A 19179-nucleotide genomic window follows, 5' to 3' on the forward strand; every position below is an offset into this window, starting at 1 on the left:
CATCTCCCCGCATCTCTGTGTAGGACCCCCTCTAAGACTCTTTGGGGGGTGGGCAGGCAGAAAGGTCCGAGGGCGGGGCTTGGGGAAAACCTTTCCTGGAACTGGGGCTGCAGGGGGCACCGGAGAGGCCCTCTTCATCAGCCCCCATTTGGCCGGAGGACGAGTCTTCACTGGGGGGGGGTGCATTCCCTCCTCAGACAGCCCGTTCTCTGGTGGGTGGGGGCCAGTGTTCCCTCTATGCTGAGTAGGTGTGAGCCAGCTCAGTTTTTTAGCCTCCGGCTCACACATTTCTGTCTCAGCTCAGGAAGGATGGCTCCAGAGGAGCAAACTCATTTACACAGGAGCCAAGTCGCTTGCTCACAACTTTAATGCCAGGAGCTCAAAAAGTAGAATTGTTGCTCACAAGACTCAGGCTCTCAGAGGGAGCCTTGGTGGTGGGGGGGGGGGGAGGCCCCCACAGAAGACTTCCCAGGACAACCACGGGACGCCAACAGGCAAGCCCCGAGGCTTTGCAGGAGCCCGAGGCAGAAGGAGACGGGGGTCCATCCGTCAGAAAACCCTCCTCAAGGAGGGCAGCGGCATTTGCCACCACGGCCCATTTCTGGGGGAGCGTGAAAAGCCGCCGCTCGTGGACGCCTCCACCCTTGGGTCCCGGGGGCTCTACCTTGCAGGGCAGCCAGGCAGACGTCGCTGTTTGCCCAGGGGTCGTGCTTGCGGTGCGCGGAGGGCCCCGAGCTCCCCAGGTCCGACAGCCGGGGCCTCTTTGGGGCACTGGGCTTCCCGTCCGAGGCAGGGCCGCCCTCTCGCAGCTGCGGAGAAGAAGAAAGGTAAAGGTTCCCTTGCTGGAAAGCCAGTTGAGTCAGACTCTAGGGTTGCGGTGCTCATCTCCATTTCAAAGCCATTTCCGTGGTCATGTGGCTGGCAGGACTAAACACCGAGGCGCACGGAACGCTGTTACCTTCCCACCGAAGTGGTCCCTATTTACCTACTTGCAATGTCTTGCTTTCGAACTGCTAGGTTGGCCGGAGCTAGAACTAGAGACAGGAGCTCACTCCACCATGCGGCACACTCGGGTCTCGAACTGCTGAACTACCGACCTTCCAGCCTGCAGTTCAGCATCTTAACCACTTGAGCCACCGCAGCTCCAGGGAGGAGGAGAAGAGACCAAATCATCACGGGCTGCACTTGGGTGGAGGGAGCCCCCGCGGCCAGTGGGGAAGGGGTGGGGTGGGGGGGCTCACCTTGAGCGACTCAGTCGGGGGGCTGATGTCAGCGATGAAGTGACCCAGGAGGGCCTCGCTGTGCGGTCGGTGCCCCTGCAGGACGCCGGACGCTGCTCCGGCCACCTGCACCCAGAGATCCAGGACCTGGTACAGGCGAGTCCGCACCGCGCTGAGGGCCGAGGAGACAAGAAGGAAGGCTTACTTCCCACCCACAAGTGCCGGAGGAGACCCCACTCCATCCCCCCTCCCCACCCCCCCCCAGCACCAAAGCGAGTCTGATTCCTCTTCCCCGGCTGCTTTTCTCCACCGCCAGCCCAGCGCCCCTGCGCCCCCCCCTCCCCACACAGACCTGTAGGGGCGCTCCTGCCCGGGGAGGGGCAGGTCCCGCCCGGCACTCCAGGTGGTGAGCACCTGTGGGAACAGGCGGGAGAGAAGGCCCCCAAACCGCACCAGCCGAGGACCACACCTGCGAGGGGGGAGAGAGGGAGGGAGGGAGGGGCCGGAGTCAGGAGGAGGCAAGCATCCAGGTGTGTGGGGGGGGGGGAGACCCGCTCCACCCACGCTCCCCCAAACTCACGCCAAGATGAGAGCAGAGAGCAAGTCCAAGATCTCCAGGTGGATCGAAGGCAGAAACAGCATCCGTAACGGACCGTCACCAAACCAACCCTGAAAAACACAGCGGGGGTGGCTTTTGGACGGTGACTCCCCCCCTCCCCCCAGCAGCCTTTTGAGCTACGGGAACTGCGTCCTGGCGAGACACCCCACACACACACACACACACCACTGGGAAAGGCTCTGCACGGGCCCTGCACCGACGTGTCCCACAACCTTGCCGTGCCGATGGCGCAGGGGGACATCTGGTGATGGGCCAAGCAGGCCCCTGTTCTCCTGCCCCCTTCAACCCCCCCCCCCAGTGCTGGTGGGGCTCAGGTCAGTTCCCGTAGGGGATTATGCAATGGGGAAAATTAAGGGCCCCCCCCCCACATCTGACTTGGCACCTGGCCCCCCTGATGTGGATCCATCCCCCCCCCCCCACACACACACCCGGTTTGGTGCCGTGGTTAAGTGCGCGGGTTGTAATCTGGGAGAACCGGGTTTGATTCCCCACTCCTCCACCTACAGCTGCTAGTGTGACCTTGGGTCAGTCACAAGTTCTCTCAGAGCGGTCCTTGAAAAAGAGCAGTTTCTCTCAGAGCTCTCTCAGCCCCACCTCCCTCACCCAGGGTGCCTGTTGTGGGGAAGGGAAGGGAAAGGAGTTTGTCAGCTGCTCTGAGATGCCGAATGAAGGGCGGGGCATCTAAATCCAATCTCCTCTTCTTCACCAGTCTTGTCAGCTCGGGGGGGGGGTCTGAGGGGGCAAGGCTGGGGGGGCACCACTGCCAGACCGCCCCCACCCCCGGCCATAACCAAAATGAAAGGCAGGGAGGGGCACCCAACCCATGGGAGCAGGGCAGAGCTCGGGCACCTCCAGCCCCTCCCCCTGTGGGACTCCACCCAGGGGCTCGGGTGGGCCCTCCTCATGCCTTTCCCCTCCGCCAGGCCTGCCCCTGCAGCCCTCCTGACCCGGCTCTGCACGGCTGGGGTGCCAGAGGCCCCCTCCTCCTCCGACGGCGTCTCCTTGCAGAACTGCTCCCCGGAGAGGAGGGGGTTCTAGCCTGGCCTCGGGGCACACACACACACCCCCCCACATCGTTTGGGAGGAAGGGGGGCTTTGGCTGAGGGAGTCAGAGGATGCTGTCTTGCTGGGGCTCCCACAGCAGCCACCTCACGGAGCGCGAGCTCCCCGGAGTCCGTTCCCTGCAGGGCTCCTGTCCCCGGCCTCCTTGAGGGAGAGAGCAGGACAAGGCAGGATTTCCCAAGGAAGACCCCTGACATCCTAAGAACGCCCCCCCCCCCCGATGGACAGTGAGGCTCCAGTGCCCGAGAAGCAGGGCGCAACCGAGACCGGTGGCCCGGGAGAGATGCCCCACAGTCCAAAAAGGGGGGCCGAGCGAGGGACCCCCTCCCCTCGCACGCAGGGCCGATCGCTTGGCCCAAGCGGGGGTGCAAACCGCCCTCGTGTGTGTGTGGGGGGGCGGGGCTTGCTACTCACAATGTTTTTGGTGGAGATATTGAGGGCGCGACAAATGAGATCCAGAATGTCCTGCACAGGAACCGTCACAGGGGCCGGAAACTCGTTCCTAAAACGAGAGGCGAAAGCGTTTGTAGGAGGGGCACAAGCCATCCGCTGCCAAGGAGGCGGGGCGGAGGTGGGGGTCTCTCTCTCTCTCTACCTACCTCAGCATCTTGCAAAGGCACCGGGCCAGGCCTGCAAAGCGGAGCTTCAGGAGGAGGAGGAAGCTGCTGGTCTGTCCCTCCTCCGGCGCTGGCAGAGAAATCTCCTCCCCCGGCCCCTCGTAATTCAGAGGCTCTGGAACAAGCAGAGAGGAGACCACTGCCAGACCGCCCCCCCCCCCCCCCCCCCCCTCTTTCCCCTCTGCGGCTCTGAAAGAGGGGGACTTGGTCCGAGGCAGCCAGGTGGTGGGGCCGAGAGAGCAACCAGCACTTGAAGGGGATGCTCAGGTCATCAGCCAAACGCCACGAGCACACAGCCCCACCCGTCCCCTCTCCCGCCACTCCAAGGGCTCCGATCCATCCCCTTCCAGGGGCAAAATGAGAAACGGCCCAGTGGGTGCCAAGACCCACTGCAGAATGCCACCCCCGCTTGGCTCTCAGGTGGGCCTTCCGCCTGTCCTCCTCCCCACTAGCCAGGCCAAGCCAGCCTCTCTGTCTTCTCACGCCACGGCCAACCAGGCCGGGCAGAGAGGCCGAGGCACAGCCTGGCACCCGCGTGACTTCCTCCCAGGCGGCACGCACCTGTCTCGGCGCCCTCGTAGAGTGTTCCCAGCAGGCTGTGCAGCGTGGCCAAAAGGCAGTGGGCCTGCTGGTGCCAGCACTCCGTGTACTTGAGTCCCTGGGCAAAGCCGGCCCCCAGGGAGGGCAGGAGCGCGTAGCAATCACAGGCCAGCTGGGGAGAGCAGGAAGGCACGGTGAGGACACCCCTCCTCAGCCCAGCCACCCACTGGCCCTGAATCTCCGGGTGCCCCCTCCTCCTCCAAGGGACTGGGCACCCGACCCCAGTACCAGAACGGCCTCCCCGTGCTTGCTGGGCTCTCTCGCGCGTGAAAAGCACAGGGAGGGGGACCTGCCCTGACACCTGACGCACCCACCCACCAAATGCACCAGGACTTTCCCCCTGTGCTAGGCGCTTACCTGCTGCAGGTGAGGCATTTCTGCATCCACGCGGGCCAGGAAAAAGGTTGCCAGCTTGCCCTGGTGGGGCAAAGGAAAGAGACGGGTCAGCGGCTCCCCCTGCCCAGCGTCAACGGCTCTTTCCCCCCCCCCACCACTGACAATGTTCCACACTTACTCGCAAGGAGCCACACGCGCGAGGGTAAAACATCATGCAGGCCTTGCTTCCTTCCAAGGCAGAGAGCTGGCACTGGGGGAGGAGGAGAGGGGCAGAGGGTGAGCCCTTTGGCGGGGGGTGGGGGGGGAAAGGCCTCCTCACCCGGCCACCCACAGCCCTCTCACCTCTGGCTTGAGGGCCAACAAGGAGGTCAAGAGTCCCGGGATGTGGTTGGTGCCAATGTCCCGCGCCAGTTCTGGGAGCTGGCAGGAATACTCCAGCAGGTCTCGGAGGACCAGCACGGCCAGCTCCATCGTCGGGGGAGGGTCCTGGGACTTTGGGGCAGAAAAGGAGAGTGAGCAGAATGGTGTGGCAGGCCCCCCCCCCCGACCCTGCAAGGCTGGGAAGGGGTCCCCCCCACCAACGCTCCCCCGCTAAGCTGCGGAGTCCTGTGAGCAAAAATCCTACTCTGTGAGCTCCTGGCATTAAAGTGGCGAGAGAGCTATTGGGCTGCTGCATGAATCAGTTGGCTCTGGAGCCCCATCCCTTCCTGAGCCAAGACAAAAACGCGTGAGCCGGAGACTGATAAACTGTAAGCTAGCTCACACTCACTCAGCTTAGAGGAGACACTGGTCCCCACCCCAAGGAAAGGGAAGGGCCGGGGTGGGCGGGGGGCAGACACCACCAATGCTGCCGGGTGCTCCCTGGGAGGGGACCGGCTGCCGATGCTGGCGGGGAGGGAGTGTGTGTGGGGGGGGGGGGGGGGGCTGAATCAAGGCAGCAAATGTGAACCCCAGCAGACGTGCTTTTATTGGAACACTACCCATTACCATGGAGCTGCGGTGGCTCAAGTGGTTAAGACGCTGAACTGCAGGCTGTGGAAGGTCAGTAGTTCAGCAGTCCGAGACCTGGGTGTGCCGCATGACGGAGTGAGCTGCCGTCTCTAGTTCCAGCTCCTGCCAACCTAGTAGTTCGAAAGCAAGAAATTCAAGTAGATAAGTAGGTACCACTCTGGTGGGAAGGGAACAGCGTTCCGTGTGCCTTGGTGTTTAGTCATGCCGGCCACATGACCATGGAAACGTCTTCGGACAGCGCTGGCTCTTCGGCTTTGAAACGGAGATTAGCACCGCAACCCTGGAGTCGGATTCAACTGGCTTTCGAGCAAGGGAATCTTTACCTTTACCTTTTTTACCCATTACCATATCCCAAGGAAACACATTGCGGCACAATTATTCTAGCAGCGCCACTGGGACTTCGCTTCCATCCAGATGGCAGCAACACAAGTCCAGGCTGTACCACCAGATGTACCCTATACCCACAGTCTCCCTTGTGTGGGTGGAAGCCAGGAAGAAGCTGGATTCCCGCGGTGTGTGGGCAGCCTCTTCACTGCACTATCCCTGATAGCTGCCTGGAGAGACAACTGATCCCGAGAAACCCAAAACAGCTGGAAAACAGGGACAGGCTCATGATTCCTCTGGCTTGCTAATGTCTTCTCAGCAGGCCTGTCTCTAGCCTTAACATTGATTGATTGATTGATTTACTTGTGTTGTTTATGTTCTCCCTTTCTCGCTGAGACTAAAGGTAGATTACAAAGTGAAGAAGTGAGCAGTGACTCACGGAAGGTCACACCCTGCCACAAATTGTGTTAGTCTTTAAGGTGCTATTGGACTCTGGCTCTTTTCTGCAGACAGAGTAACACGGCTCCCCATCTTGATCTCTCTACAAAGGGAAGGTCAACGCAGTCAGCAGAAAGGGACATCCAATAAGCAACGTGATGGGGTCAGGATTGTGGACATTAAAACTGAGGGGGAAAATATGGCACCAAAGCTGGAAAAAAGCATAACTGTTAACATGGCATATTAAACAATGCAGAAACTGCATAGTAGGATAATATGGCTGTGGTCAGATGTGCCATTTGGCACGGTCCGGAAGTGCTCCTATTTCATCCGTTGGTATTTGAAATGGAGTTGCTCGATCAGACATTCCAGCAGGGCTCTTTTTGTAGAAAAAGCCCAGCAGGAACTCATTAGCATAATAGGCCACACCCAACAACTGGAACTCATTAGCATATTAGGCCACACCCCTGACAGCACAGCTCATTAGCACATTAGGCTGCACCCCCATGTTACCAGAAGTGTGGTTATCCAACCACACCCACCTTTTGCTTGTTATTCTGTTTACCTTGTTTGTTGTCAAAACCCAGGGCTTTTTTGTAGCAGGAACTCCTTTGCATGTTAGGCCACACACCCCTAATGTAGCCAATGAGAAGCGGCGGCGGCGGGGCTGGCGCCTCAACAACTTTCGAGCCCCTGGGCACTCCCGCCCCAGCATGTTCTTGCCAAATCCGCCTCTTTCCCCCCGGCTCAAAGTACTGGCCTGCTGGGGTGGGCCTGCCCAAAGAAGCGCCATCTGGGGCAGGGGGGGCAAGGGGCATCCGTGTGAGATGGGAATGGCGGCAGGGGGGGGGGTCTGTATCGACCCTGCCTGCCTCCTCCTCCTTGCCAGCGACTGTTCTCGCCCTCTGTGACAACCTCCCCCCCCCCAAGTCTTGAGTCTCCCCTCCCCGGCCCCAGCACGCAGCTCGGAAACAAAGGGTGAAAGGAGGGGCGCCCAGGGAGCAAGGCATGGCAGCTGCTCCCGTCCTCCCTCCCGTTGCTGCAGGGACGCCCAGGCATCTGGTCCTGATGCTGTTCCCACGGCAACACAGGCTGTTGATCCCTGCTTGCACTATTCAGCAAGCAAGGGAGGGGGGACTCAAATTGTCCCGGGAGCCTGAATTAACTGGGGAGGGGCTGAACTTACAAGGAGCGAGTGTCAGCCTGTGCTTGGCCCCGGGAGGCAGGAGGGGGCCTGTTTGCTTGTTTCTGACCAGGATTGTTCTCCCCCCCCCCACCCCCGCAGGGTCTTCAAGAAATCCAGCCCCAACTGCAAGGTAAGCGCCTCCCTTCCCAGCCCTGCACCAGCAAGCGTTTTGTCCTTCTGGCCTCTCTCTGAGATCAACAGCCGCTGCCCCATCCTCGGGCTTGTGGGTTTCCTGCCACTGTTCCTCCCCCACCCCATTTCCTTCCTCCCTCCCAGAGCAGCTTGCCTTGCAGTTTGCAAGAACTGGCTGCCTCCCGCCTCCTCCCCTCCCCTCGAAACTTGCCTGTTGGACACGGGGGGGGGGGGCAGGGGCAGGATTCCCACCCCGGTCACAGGATCCTGTCATGCACGAGGGTGCAAAGCGGCTGGGTTCCACCGCTAGGCTCCATGCAGGGTCGTGCATGCAAGGCGGCTGGTCTCGCTGTTGCGGAGCTGCAGGGGTGGGAGTGTGGGCAGCCGTGCGGCTGTGTGGCTGGTGGGCTGGCGAATGCAAGATGTGGCTCGCTCTGTGCAGCCGCCTCTGGCTTCTGTACGTTAAGGATGCGGACAAGATGAGCAGGGGAGGCCCAGGCGTGAGGGCGCACCCCCTGGGTGGGCCCTGTTCCTGGGGGAGTGAGGGGCGGGGGCCAGGGGGCCCCTAGTTCTTCCTGGGCCAGATGGGGTTAATCCTTCTGCGGGTGAGGGAGATGCTTTGTTGACTCCCCTTGTCTCCGTGGCGATGCCCGTCTGCCGGATTGGCTGCCTCCGTCTCTGGGGGGGTGGGGTGCCTGGAAGAAGCTCCCTGGAGGGTCAGGAGGAACAGGAGCAGGCAACTGGGGCGGGGTGGGAGGGGCAATTCAGGTGGTGCTGGAGTGGTCTGACATCCGGGGAAAGGGGTGTGGAATGGATCCCTTGGAACTGGACCAAATTCGGTGCGAAGTGCTTGGAGCCCTGCGGGTTTTTCAGAAGCAGCTGGGCAGCCAGGCGGGGGGCTCTGTGGGGGTGAGCAAGGTGTTCTTGGGAGCCTGGAGGGGGGCTCTGGGTCACAGCGGTTGGGGGGGGATGGATGGTGCCCCAAACACTTTTTGTGGCCGGGGGGTGTCTCCATCTGCCTGTGTTCCTTCCCTCCAGCTCACCGTCTACCTGGGGAAGCGGGACTTTGTGGACCACCTGGACAGAGTGGACCCTGTTGGTGAGTGGGGGCAGGACCCTGTGGGATGGGGCTCCGGCTTTGGCCCCTCACAACCCACCTGCCTTCCCGAGGTCCTCTGGGCTGCCCCCCTCCCCGGGGCAGGGACCCCACTCTTAGCCTCCCAAGCATCGTGGAGGTTCGGAAGACAAGCCTCTGGGCTCCGCCGGACCCTTCCGGAGTTGGGGGGGGCTGTTCCGGTGGGCTCAGGGGCTCTTGAGAGCCAAGGAGATGGAGCACTTGGCCTGAGGGGGCTCATTTCTCCTCCCCACCAGGGCCCTGCCCCCCCCCACCCCGTGATATTTTGAGCTAAGCAAAACCTGGAAGGAGGGGCTGTCTCCGTTGGGCCTGGTAGGAGTGGGGAACAACCTGTTGTGGGGCTGCCCCAGTCAAGGAGTCCCTGTGACCTCCCGGCCTATCTCTGTTTCTCTCCCCCTTCCCATGTTCTAGATGGGGTGGTCCTTGTTGACCCCGAGTACCTCAAGGACCGGAAGGGTGAGTACGGCGGCTGAGCGGCAGGGCAGAGCGTGCCGGAAGGGATCTGCCTGCCCCGGGCGGGGATCATGGGACTTTCTCTCCTGCCAGGAGACGGAGGCGGCAAGATGCCCGCTTCCGCTGAGTGACCCCTTCGCGCCCATGGCCCAGTGGCCCTTTTGGGCACTGGCCTCCTGGCAACTTTCCCAGTCAGTTAAAGGGCCAGTAAGCCCGTGGAAGGGAAGGACAACAGGAGTCCTCGGGGCAGCTCGAATCCCCACCAAGGGTCGTCGCCTGCTCTTGGGAGAGGAGGGGTTGTGATGCAGATTTCGTCCAGCCCAGCTGGGTGGGAACGAGGCCGGGCGGTTGGGGAAAGGCCCCCGAGACTGCAGGCCACCTGGGGTCCGGCGCTGTGGACGGCCCGTTTTCACAGATCTCTCTCCCCCCCCCCCCGTGTCCCCCCCCCAACCATAAAGCACAGGAGGGGGGACTTCAGAGGGGTGACAGGAAGGGGCGGGAATGAAGTGAGAATCCTGCCCCTCTCCCTGAAGAAGAAGACTCTTCCCCGCCAGGATTCTTTCTGTTCACTGGTCCCTTTTTGCCTCCGTCAGACATTTTTGAGGCTCCCCCCCCCTTTATTTCTATGCTGAGCCCCCTGCCCCCCCCCCGCGCCGGGTAAGACCCGGACCTTGGCTGTGGGGCCCCCCCCTCGTGTAGCTTTTGTCACCTAGAGGGGGCTGTCCAGTGTTCTCTGAAACTTCCCCCAGAACGTCTGTTCTCGAATGGAGGGGAGAGGCCTTCAGAGAGTTCTGCAGGCACCAGTGACAGCTCCTTTTCCTCCGACAGCTTCACTCAGCTTGGGGGAATCATAGTAGGGGTGCCGGGATGTTGACACGGGGTGGGGGGCGACATCCCTGATTTTCCCACCTGCCCCCTTGCAGTGTTTGTGACGCTGACGTGTGCCTTCCGCTATGGGCGCGAGGACCTCGACGTGCTGGGCCTCTCCTTCCGCAAGGACCTCTTCTTGGCTTCGTGGCAGGCCTTCCCACCGGCTGAGGAGGCCCCCGAACCTCTCACCCGCCTGCAGGAGCGGCTGCTGCGGAAACTGGGGGGCAACGCCCACCCCTTCAGCTTCATTGTGAGCCGGCTTCTGGCCTCCCTGCCTCCCTCCCTCCGGGGGCCCTTCCCTTGGCCTTTGGCGCCCACAGCTGGCCTGTCCCAAAAGCTGCCAGCCCCCACTGGGCCCTCTGGCAATGGGGGTGCCTCCCTCCCCACCCAAACACCTTCCCCTATAGAATACGATGGGGAAACCTCTTGTTAAACAGAAGGTTGTCTTTCTCACGGGGTGTTTCCCGTATCCTCCTCAGATCCCACAGAATCTGCCATGTTCGGTGACGCTGCAGCCAGGTCCCGAAGACACCGGAAAGGTAAGGGCTGGAGGGTCCCCTGGGATGAGGGGGGGGGGGGGGGGCGACTGGCAGAATCGGCAAGGGCGGTCAGGCCGGAGTTAGGAGGGTCTGAGTAATGGGGGGCTCTTATTTTTTTTACTTAATCTCCAGGCTTGTGGAGTCGATTTCGAGATTCGGGCTTTTTGTGCCAAAAATGTAGATGAGAAGATCCATAAAAGGTGAGGAGGTTGTATGGGAGGGGAGCAGGCCCCAGTCCAGGCCCCGACCACACCTGAAGCACCCTCGTTTCCACCAGATGGCCCTGGGTCAAAATGAACTCCAGCAAGGAAGGCCCTGGGCCAACATTGTGAACGTTGTAATATAGCAAAGTTGAAATGACAGCGCTAAAGCCAGCCACCAAATAGATAATGAATCTAAAGCATTTAGACAGGAAACCAGTCGGCCGTACAATTAAAGCCTGGCTGCGTGGAGCTCTTTGGAGACAGGTGCCCGGAACCCATTCTGGGGGGGGGGTGCCCTGTGCCCGGCAGAGGGCCCCTGCAGAGCCGGCCCCGCTCCCAAAGGCCTTTGGCCACACCCTTCAAGGTGGGGCCGCACAGCGCCTTCCACACCTTGGTTGTAGCCAGCACTTTGCATCGTGCTCGGCAGGGCTTTTCTTCTGGGGGGGATGCCCGGAACAGAGTTCTGGAACCTCTTTGGCAAAATTATTGTTTTAAATGTTTAAAAGTTCATGAGTTTTCCGTATGCAGATTGAAAACTTCATTTTCCTCTGGAGAGTTCTGGCACCTCTTTTTCAGTAAAAAGAAAAGGCCCTGGTGCTCAGAAACAAGCCAGAACCATCCAGAGGAATGTGGATGCTGACTGGGGGGTGGGGGGCCTAGGGGGGGCTGGCTCATCTTAGCACCGCTCCTCCCCCTGCAGGAATTCCGTCCGCCTCGTGATCCGCAAAGTCCAGTATGCCCCAGAGAAGCCTGGTCCACAGCCCATGGCAGAGACCACTCGTCACTTCCTCATGTCGGATCGGTCCCTTCACCTGGAAGCGTCGCTGGACAAGGAGGTGAGGGACACATACCGAACTACATGGCGGGGGGGGAGGCCCCCTGTGGCTGTGTGGGACAGTGGAAGCCCATCAAACAACTGAAGGGAGGCGAGGACTTGGATGACTTCCAAGAAGTCTTCCCCCCCCCAGAACTGAGCTTCTTTCAGGTTGGTTTCTGCAGACATATAGGTTGGTTCTTGTTGCGTGGTGTTATCATTCAGGGGCCATTTGTATTCCTGGGTTGAGTTCTTGTCTTAGTGCAACTTTCAGTAAAGTACATTTGAGAAAAGCACCCAGAACGGGGAGGGCACGTCCTCGCTTCTTAATTTCGAGACGTCTGAGAAATTCAAACCTTTCTACCCTGAGAACATGAGAGAAGTGCCAATGTTGGATCAGGCCAGTGGCCCCTCCAGTCCGACACTCTGGGTCACACAGTGGCCAAAAACACCAGGGGCCATCAGGAGGTCCAGCAGTGGGGCCAGGACACTAAATTTATTTATTTATTCATATATACGTTCGGCTTATATACCGCCCTGACCCCGAAGGGTCTCTGGGCGGTTTACATAGTGGTTCTAACCAACCAATTAACCTGACAAGGGCCACATTGTCTACAGGGTGGTGACTGCCTACCAGCACCCCGGGCTAGTTGTCATCCGGCTTCCTTCCGCGGCTTCAGATACTGACGTCCTGGTGCCCTTTCTGGAGCCGATCTTCCCCGAGCAGCTTCTTCCGGCAGTGAGGCCCTCCCACTAGAGGCCCTCCCACTGTTGCCCCCCCCCCCGTGCCTATCCATACCTTGTGGCTAAAAGCCACCGATGGACTTCTGCTCCATATGCTTATCTAATTCCCCCTTGAAGCTGTCCATGCTTGTAGCCGCCACCACCTTCTGTGGCAGTGAAGTCCATGTGTTATAATCACTCTTTGGGTGAAGAAGGACTTCCTGTTATCCGTTCTAACCCGACTGCTCAGCAATTTCACTGAGTGCCCACAAGGAGTTCTTGTCTTGTGAGAAAGGGAGAGAAGGACTTCTTTCTCAACCAGAGCCGTGGAGAAACAGGGCAGGGACAAGCGGAGGGGGAAATGCTTGGGATGGGGGGGGGCAGTTCCAGAGGGACCGGGGGGGGTGGTGACTGTGACATTAAGCAAAAAGAACTTCTGTGGTGGAGGGAAGGCACAGGCTGCATGTCTCAGGGGGCTGGGGGGGGGGGGCCTTGCCTGACTCCACTTCTGACCCCTCTCTTTGAAAATAGATTGAGGGGGGTGGGGGGAAGCCCAGGGCTGCTGGCTCCGGGGGGTGGGGGGGGGGTCCTTGCCTGACTCCACTTCTGACCCCTCTCTTTGAAAATAGATTGAGGTGGGTCGCCGTGTTGGTCCGAAGCAATAGGACAGATTTTGAGTCCAGTGGCACCTTGAACTTTGACCCTTCTCTTTGTTTGCCGTTCCTTGCAGCTTTACTACCACGGCGAGCCCATCAGCGTCAACGTTCACGTCACCAACAATTCTAGCAAGAGTGTCAAGAAAGTGAAAGTGTCTGGTAGGAAGGGGGGGTGTCCTGCTCACTCTGAGCTGTTCAGTTGGGGTGGGGGGCTGTTTAGGAGCTGGGCTGGAGAGGCGAGACCACTCTTTGTCAGGCAACTGGGTCAAGCCCCGCCTTAGAGCTACCCCCCCCCCCCCCCCGCGAAAGCTGCAAATTAGGGCTGCTGGGAAAGTCTTTCCTGGGCATGTGCATATGTGTGTGGAAGATCTCAGGGCCAGTAGCTCCCAGGCCACCTGCAACACCTGCTCTTTCACCTGGTGAAAATTCAAGGGCTGCTTCCAGGCCTCTGTGGGGAGAAATACTCCCACAACCAATGCTCCCTAAGCTGTGGAGTCTTGTGAGCAAACATTCTACTTTGTGAACTACTGGCATTCAAAGTTGTGAGTGAGCGATTTGGCTACTGCATAAATTAGTTTGCTCTGGAGCCATCCTGCCTGAGCTAGGACAAAATGTGTGAGCCGGAGGCTAAAAATCTGTGAGCTAACTCACACTGACTCAGCTTAGAGGGAACACTGCCCACAACTGAGCCTGTTTTCCCACTCTCACCCTGCAGTGCGGCAATACGCGGACATCTGCCTCTTCAGCACAGCCCAGTACAAGTGCCCTGTGGCCCAAATCGAATTAGAGTGAGTACGCTCTACACCGTGTACACACACCCCACGGATCACCCCTCCAGGTTGTTCTGCAGCCGATCCAGGTGGGGTCCCCCACCACCTGATGGCACCAGAGCAGCCCGGGAGGCGACCACCGTCTAGTCTTGCGCCCGTCCTGTCACCCGCGGAACCCAAGCCCCCCGCCCCGCAGTGTTGTCAAGGAGGGGGTGCGGGTACTGTGTCTGTGCTCCGCCTGGGCCTCTGCTCTCTCCTAGAGGAGCAAAGAGGGGAACGAGTGCAGCCACAGGGGAGTCTTAATTTGGATTCTCAGTTGCACCAACAGTCCCAGTTTATAGATAATCTGTAGACCAAGTTTTGGGAAGGGTTGTAATTGGCAAGCTCCATCTCTGCAGTGTTCTGGGGTTTGCACCTAGAATGTCATAGTTTGCCCCCCCCCCCCCGGCACACACACACACACACCCCAGTCCTGCTTTGTCTTTTCTGTGCGGGTCTGCAGTGGGGGCAGACCAGGCCTTGCATTAACTCCAGGGTCTTCCTTCCCCGGCTGGCAGTGACCAGGTGGCTGCCAGCTCCACCTTCTGCAAGGTCTACACCCTGACCCCGCTGCTCAGCAACAACCGCGAGAAAAGGGGCCTGGCCCTGGACGGGAAGCTGAAGCACGAAGACACCAACCTGGCGTCCTCCACCATGTGAGTCGGCCGGCTGGCCTTACCAGTCTGGTGCCGCCGTGAAGAGCGGCGGATTCTAACCTGAGTAACCGGGTTTGATTCCCCACTCCTCCTCCACGTACAGCCAGCCAGGTGACCTTGGGCCAGTCACAAGTTCTCTCAGAGCTGTTCTCTCAAGGGCAGTCCTCCTATGAGCTCTCTCAGCCCCACCTACCTCACAGGTTGTGGGGAGGGCGGGGTAGAAATCCAATCCTTCCACTCCCTCTGCACTTGGGCCACTGACTGCCCACGTGCCCTTTCGGATCTAGGCCGGTGTGTGTGTGTGTTAGGAGCCACGCGGGCGGCAGAGGGCCCTGGCTGGGAGCCTCACCAGTCTGAGCCCCACGCCCACCTCTCTTGCCTTGCAGCGTAAAGGAGGGCGCCAACAAGGAAGTCCTCGGGGTTTCCTACCGAGTCAAAGTGAAGCTGGTGGTGTCCCGGGGCGGGTGCGTATTGGGGGGGAGGTGGTGCTGGGTCCCCCTCCCTTTCCCTGACCCTGGAGCCTCACTCGATCACCCCCCCCCCTTCCTGCCCAAACAGGGACGTGTCTGTGGAGCTGCCGTTCGTGCTCATGCACCCCAAGCCCCCGGAGCAGGCCCCCCCTCTGCAGCCCCCCACGGGTGAGTGTCCAGAGGCCCCCGCAGACCCAGAGCGCTGGGAGGGGGGGAGGGGAGACCTCTCTGGGGGAGGAGGGGGTGTCTCATTGCCTCTCATGCTTCTCCCCCACAGCTGTCCAGGAAACAGATGCTCCCATCGACACAAACCTCATAGAGTTTGAAACCAAGTAAGACGAGCCTGGGTTTGTGCCCAAGGATATTGCCTGGAGGGGGGGGGGATGACTGAACGCAGGTCTAGATGGGGAGGGGCAGCATCTCCCCCCCCCCCCCCCCCAATCTTTTGCCACTCCACCCTGCATTTCCTCAGGATGGGGCCTGCGCCCCGACTGGTCCCTGGAAGCACCTCCTGGTGGAATCACAGGGCTGTCCTGGCCACAAGAGGGGGGGGGGCAAAGGAGCCCAGCCTGGCCCACCCAAGAACGCCCACTTATGCTGCCTCTCCCCCTCCCAGCTACGGGCAGGATGACGACATTGTTTTCGAGGACTTTGCCCGCCTGCGCTTGAAAGGCCTGAAGGACGACAAGGAAGATGATGACCATTTCTGCTAGGAAACAACAGGCTTCCTCTGTCTGGGACCCATGGAGGGGGGGGGTGGCGCCCCACCTCTTGTGAATGTTTTCTTGTCCCCCCCCGTGACAGGAGCCATTTCCCCCTCCCCCCCACCTCGTGTCTTTTGTGCTGTATGGAGGGGGAGACTTTTAATGTGACTTGATGGGGGGGGGGCAGTTGGGGCTTCAGCTTCTCCCCCCTCCCCTGCTGCTGTTTTTCCAAACGGATTTTAATGTTTAAGGACACTCCCCCCCCCCATGCACTGGAGTCCTTCTTGGGCATTATCCTGCGTCCTGCCCTGCTGTGTGCCTCCCCCCCCCCCCCCCCGACGGTTTCCTGGAGCTGCACCCGGCCCCAACCTCTGCCTGTGTCTCACTTCCACTGGGATTCTGCCAACGCCTTCGGCCCCCGGAGGGAGGGAGGAGTCCTGTGCCAACTGCAGCCAGCCCCCTCCCTCAACAGCTAGGCACAAGTGACTGTGGGGGGGGGGACTCAAAGCCCTTGGCTGCCACATCTGTGCAAAAGAGAACAGAATAAAAATCACGTAATTCTGAGCTTGGCCTGGCCATTCTTTCACATAGAGCACCTCAACCTGCAGACCCTGCCTCTGAAGAGCTAGTTTGGTGGAGTGGTCAAGTGTGTGGACTCTAATCCGGGAGAACGCTGCAGGTTTCACTCCTCCACATGCAGCTGCTGGCATGACCTTGGGCAAGCCACAGTTCTCTCAGAGCTCTCTGAGCCCCACCCACCTGACAGGGTGTCTGTTGTGGGGAGGGGAAGGGTTGGTAAGCTGTGAAGGGCAGGGTATAAACCCAATCTCTACTTCTAAAAAGATCACGCCATCTGTGCACCAGAAGTTTATTTGTTGTCTCTTCCCCCTTCCCAACAAACAAGATACTCTTAATATGACGTGGGGCCCTGGTCTCTCTGCCCTGCCCTGAGAGGCAGCCACTGCCCAGCCTCTGGGAAGTGACGGGCCCCGCTGTCCCCCCCATTATTCCCTGAGGATCCTCTTCCAGTCCAGAAGAAGCAGTCTTTCACATTTCGGCACCTGCAGCAACGAGAGAGAGAAAGCGGTCAGATGCCCCAGGAAGCGAAGCCCCCGGGCGGGCAGGGAGGAACTTGACGTAGTCTCACCTGTGCTGCTGATGCGTCCCATGGGGGAAGACGGGCTTGCGGGGCTGGCCTGCCCTATGGCTGCAGCCTAAGACACAGGAAACAAAACCACTGTAAACCCACAGGCCATCCTGGGTCCTGCTGCCAGGTCTCTGCGGTGGGACCAACAGCACAGGCCTGCCGCCACCGCTTCTTGCCTGCCTGACCCTCTCTCAGGGACAGAAGAGACCAACTGCTGCACCCCCCCTGCCCCACATCCTTGCAAACTGTTTGGGGTGGGAGGGCAGGCCCACCAAAAAAAGAATGCACGGCAGGCAATGGTTCCATCATGGGCTGTTGCACAGGCGTAAGCCTCACTGCCCCGGACAGCTTCCAACATACCATTTCAGGCTCCTCCCAGGATGCACTGCTGCTGGCCTCACCTCTGGGGCGTGTCCTGGGAATGCCAAAGGGAAGGAGAAACCAGGTGTGGGAGAGGACCTGGCTAGTCTCCAGGGCGGGCAGCTTGGGGGCTTGGAGACGGCCAAGGTACTTTTTCCACCGACTGTTGGAAACGCCCCCTCTCACAAGGGTTGGGTCTCAAGTCACAGAGCAGCAGCGGGCTGAGCTTTGCCCCTTAGAGAGCAGAGCGGCTCCTTGCAACAGGCTCGCCTTTTCGCGCGCCCCCCCCCCCCGGGGGGGGGGAGCAATTCTATAAGCCCTTTTTCCCTCCATCTTTCTTTGGTACTTGCATGTGCGTATGCCTGGAAATCACGGTTGACTTCTGGCGACCCAGAGAGGAGGCTTGCTATTCCCTGCCTCTGCGCCCCACCCCTGGTGTGTGTTCCTTGGAGGCGTCCCCTTCCACGTACTTGACAGGCTCGGCTCTGCTTAGCTTCCGAGACCGGGCAGGTCTTTGCTCTTACCCCCCCCCCCAAATGTGATTTGGCTCTCCTGCGGTTGACAGCAGAGGAACGGGGGGGGGGGGGCACGTCCCTCTCGCACCCTCTGCAACTTCTCCTGGAGGCGGCTCACCTTCTGCTGAGACCTGGGGAGAGATCAGACACGGCTCCTCATTCACGGAGCACTGGAGGCCCCCCGTTTCTATGCCTCTCCACTGGCAGACCCTGCTGGCGGCGGGGGGGGGCATCTTCAGAGCTAGCACCCTGAGGTCCCCACACAGAATCCAGAAATGGTATTATTAGCTTTGTTTACCGCCCATCTTTCTCAGTGAGACTCAAGGCAGATTACAAACTGTGTCACATACCGTAGCAAAAGAAGGAAGTTACAGAAGCAGAGAGCAACTGAAGTAGCAGAAAAAGGAACTGACGTGTACAGTAATCATCGCGATAAACTACAATAGTGTTTGCTACAGGAATGGTCTTTCCAGCTGCTCTGTTCCACTACTGTTCTAATCCCTTTGTCCAGATGTCCTCTTCAATGTTTCTGCTCCATACATGGTAGAAGTATTCTTGACCTACTCAGGCAGGCCGTTCCACCTGTGGAGGCCCCTGCAGGGAAGGGCCTCCCGTCTGGGCAGGGGGTCACCCTCCAAAGGCTTCGGTTGGGTAAGAGCCCAGGGGAGGCCAGGCCTGCAGACCTGAGGGTCTGAGGCCACTGGTCCGTGACAGTCAGCAGCTTGAAGAAGAACCTTCATGGGAAGAGGGGCACTTCCTGAAGTTTCTTGACTTCTCTGTTCTTCTAACCTACTCTGTCTTGAGTAAGCCACAACCACCGCATCTAACATACTTCCTTCAGAGATCGCAGATGGTAGTGCATTTAATCTTGCAAGCATAACTACTCCTCGAAATTATGAAACTGAATGGATATTTTGGTATTGTGAAAAGCTGTGAGATACCGGTATACAGAAACAAGAACAAATGCGGCCAGCTTGGCAGGCGATACTGCTGTTACCGGCCTCCACCATCAGCTGCTGAATAGTTTCCAGAGGTTTTGTGGGCCAGGGGGAGAAAGACCAAGACGCACACGCCGGCCCCCCCCCCGCTTACTTTTCTTCTCGCTCGAGGGCCCAGTTCAGCCGCTCGGCCTCCAGGGCCTTCTCTCTCACCCAGCGGGCCTCCAGCCCCTGGCGTTCCTGCCGTGCTTGCTGCAGCAGCCCTCGCACCCGGTCCAGCTCCCCGCGCAGCCCCTCCGCCTCCTGCGAGAGCTCCCAGGCCTTGCACTGCAGCCCCTCGTACTGGCGCTGGAGGGCTCCCAGGTCCTGCGCCAGGCGCTGCATCCTGCAAGAGCGGCGGGGGGGGGGGGTGAGGAGGAGGGACACGGGGCGGGAGGCGCCCGGCAGAGTCCACCTTCCAAGGCAGCCATTTCCCCCGGGTGAACTGATCTCTGTTGCCTGGAGATCAGTTGTAATCCCAGGAGATCTCTGGTCATCATCTGGAAGCTGTCAATGGCAACCCTACACATATGTGTGTGGCAGTGTTCCCTCTAAGCTGAGTTAGTGTGAGCTAGCTCACAGTTTTCTAGCCTCCGGCTCACA

At 59.8% G+C, this 19179-nt stretch overlaps 3 protein-coding genes and 1 long non-coding RNA gene across 4 annotated transcripts in view; 1 reads left to right on the plus strand and 3 right to left on the minus strand.

The window, feature by feature from the left end:
* PELP1 (proline, glutamate and leucine rich protein 1) overlaps positions 1-4942 on the minus strand; it is a 17424-nt gene extending 12482 nt beyond the window's left edge. The window contains exons 1-10 of the mRNA XM_015427874.1: positions 4797-4942; positions 4633-4704; positions 4476-4535; positions 4080-4230; positions 3501-3633; positions 3316-3403; positions 1801-1889; positions 1573-1689; positions 1242-1392; positions 665-809 (exon numbers count right to left, since the gene is read on the minus strand). Coding sequence (XP_015283360.1) covers positions 665-809; positions 1242-1392; positions 1573-1689; positions 1801-1889; positions 3316-3403; positions 3501-3633; positions 4080-4230; positions 4476-4535; positions 4633-4704; positions 4797-4925 — 1135 coding nt within the window. The 5' untranslated portion in view covers positions 4926-4942. The remainder of the gene's footprint in view (positions 1-664; positions 810-1241; positions 1393-1572; positions 1690-1800; positions 1890-3315; positions 3404-3500; positions 3634-4079; positions 4231-4475; positions 4536-4632; positions 4705-4796) is intronic.
* A 1535-nt stretch (positions 4943-6477) lies between these two features.
* On the plus strand, positions 6478-15906 carry ARRB2 (arrestin, beta 2). The gene is made up of 15 exons (XM_015427875.1): positions 6478-6563; positions 7513-7543; positions 8584-8644; positions 9092-9136; positions 10057-10253; positions 10483-10542; positions 10675-10742; positions 11446-11581; positions 13013-13097; positions 13654-13726; positions 14266-14403; positions 14790-14867; positions 14962-15041; positions 15151-15205; positions 15490-15906. Exons 1-15 carry the CDS (start codon positions 6478-6480, stop codon positions 15584-15586), a joined length of 1290 nt encoding a protein of 429 aa, XP_015283361.1. The 3' UTR covers positions 15587-15906.
* Positions 15907-16438: 532 nt separating this feature from the next.
* LOC107124446 lies at positions 16439-17149 on the minus strand. Its single transcript, XR_001482986.1, has 3 exons — positions 17085-17149; positions 16725-16791; positions 16439-16638 (listed from the first exon to the last, which is right to left on the minus strand). It is a non-coding gene; the product is annotated as an uncharacterized LOC107124446 (long non-coding RNA).
* Positions 17150-17573: 424 nt separating this feature from the next.
* Positions 17574-19179, minus strand: part of LOC107124411 (autophagy-related protein 16-1-like) — a 1851-nt gene continuing 245 nt past the window's right edge. The window contains exons 2-3 of the mRNA XM_015427876.1: positions 18692-18922; positions 17574-17730 (exon numbers count right to left, since the gene is read on the minus strand). Of these exons, the coding sequence (XP_015283362.1) occupies positions 17574-17730; positions 18692-18922 (388 nt within the window). The remainder of the gene's footprint in view (positions 17731-18691; positions 18923-19179) is intronic.

Source organism: Gekko japonicus, unplaced genomic scaffold, assembly GCF_001447785.1.
Source record: "Gekko japonicus isolate JY-2015 unplaced genomic scaffold, Gekko_japonicus_V1.1 scaffold761, whole genome shotgun sequence".
NCBI classification, from domain to species: Eukaryota; Metazoa; Chordata; class Lepidosauria; order Squamata; family Gekkonidae; genus Gekko; species Gekko japonicus.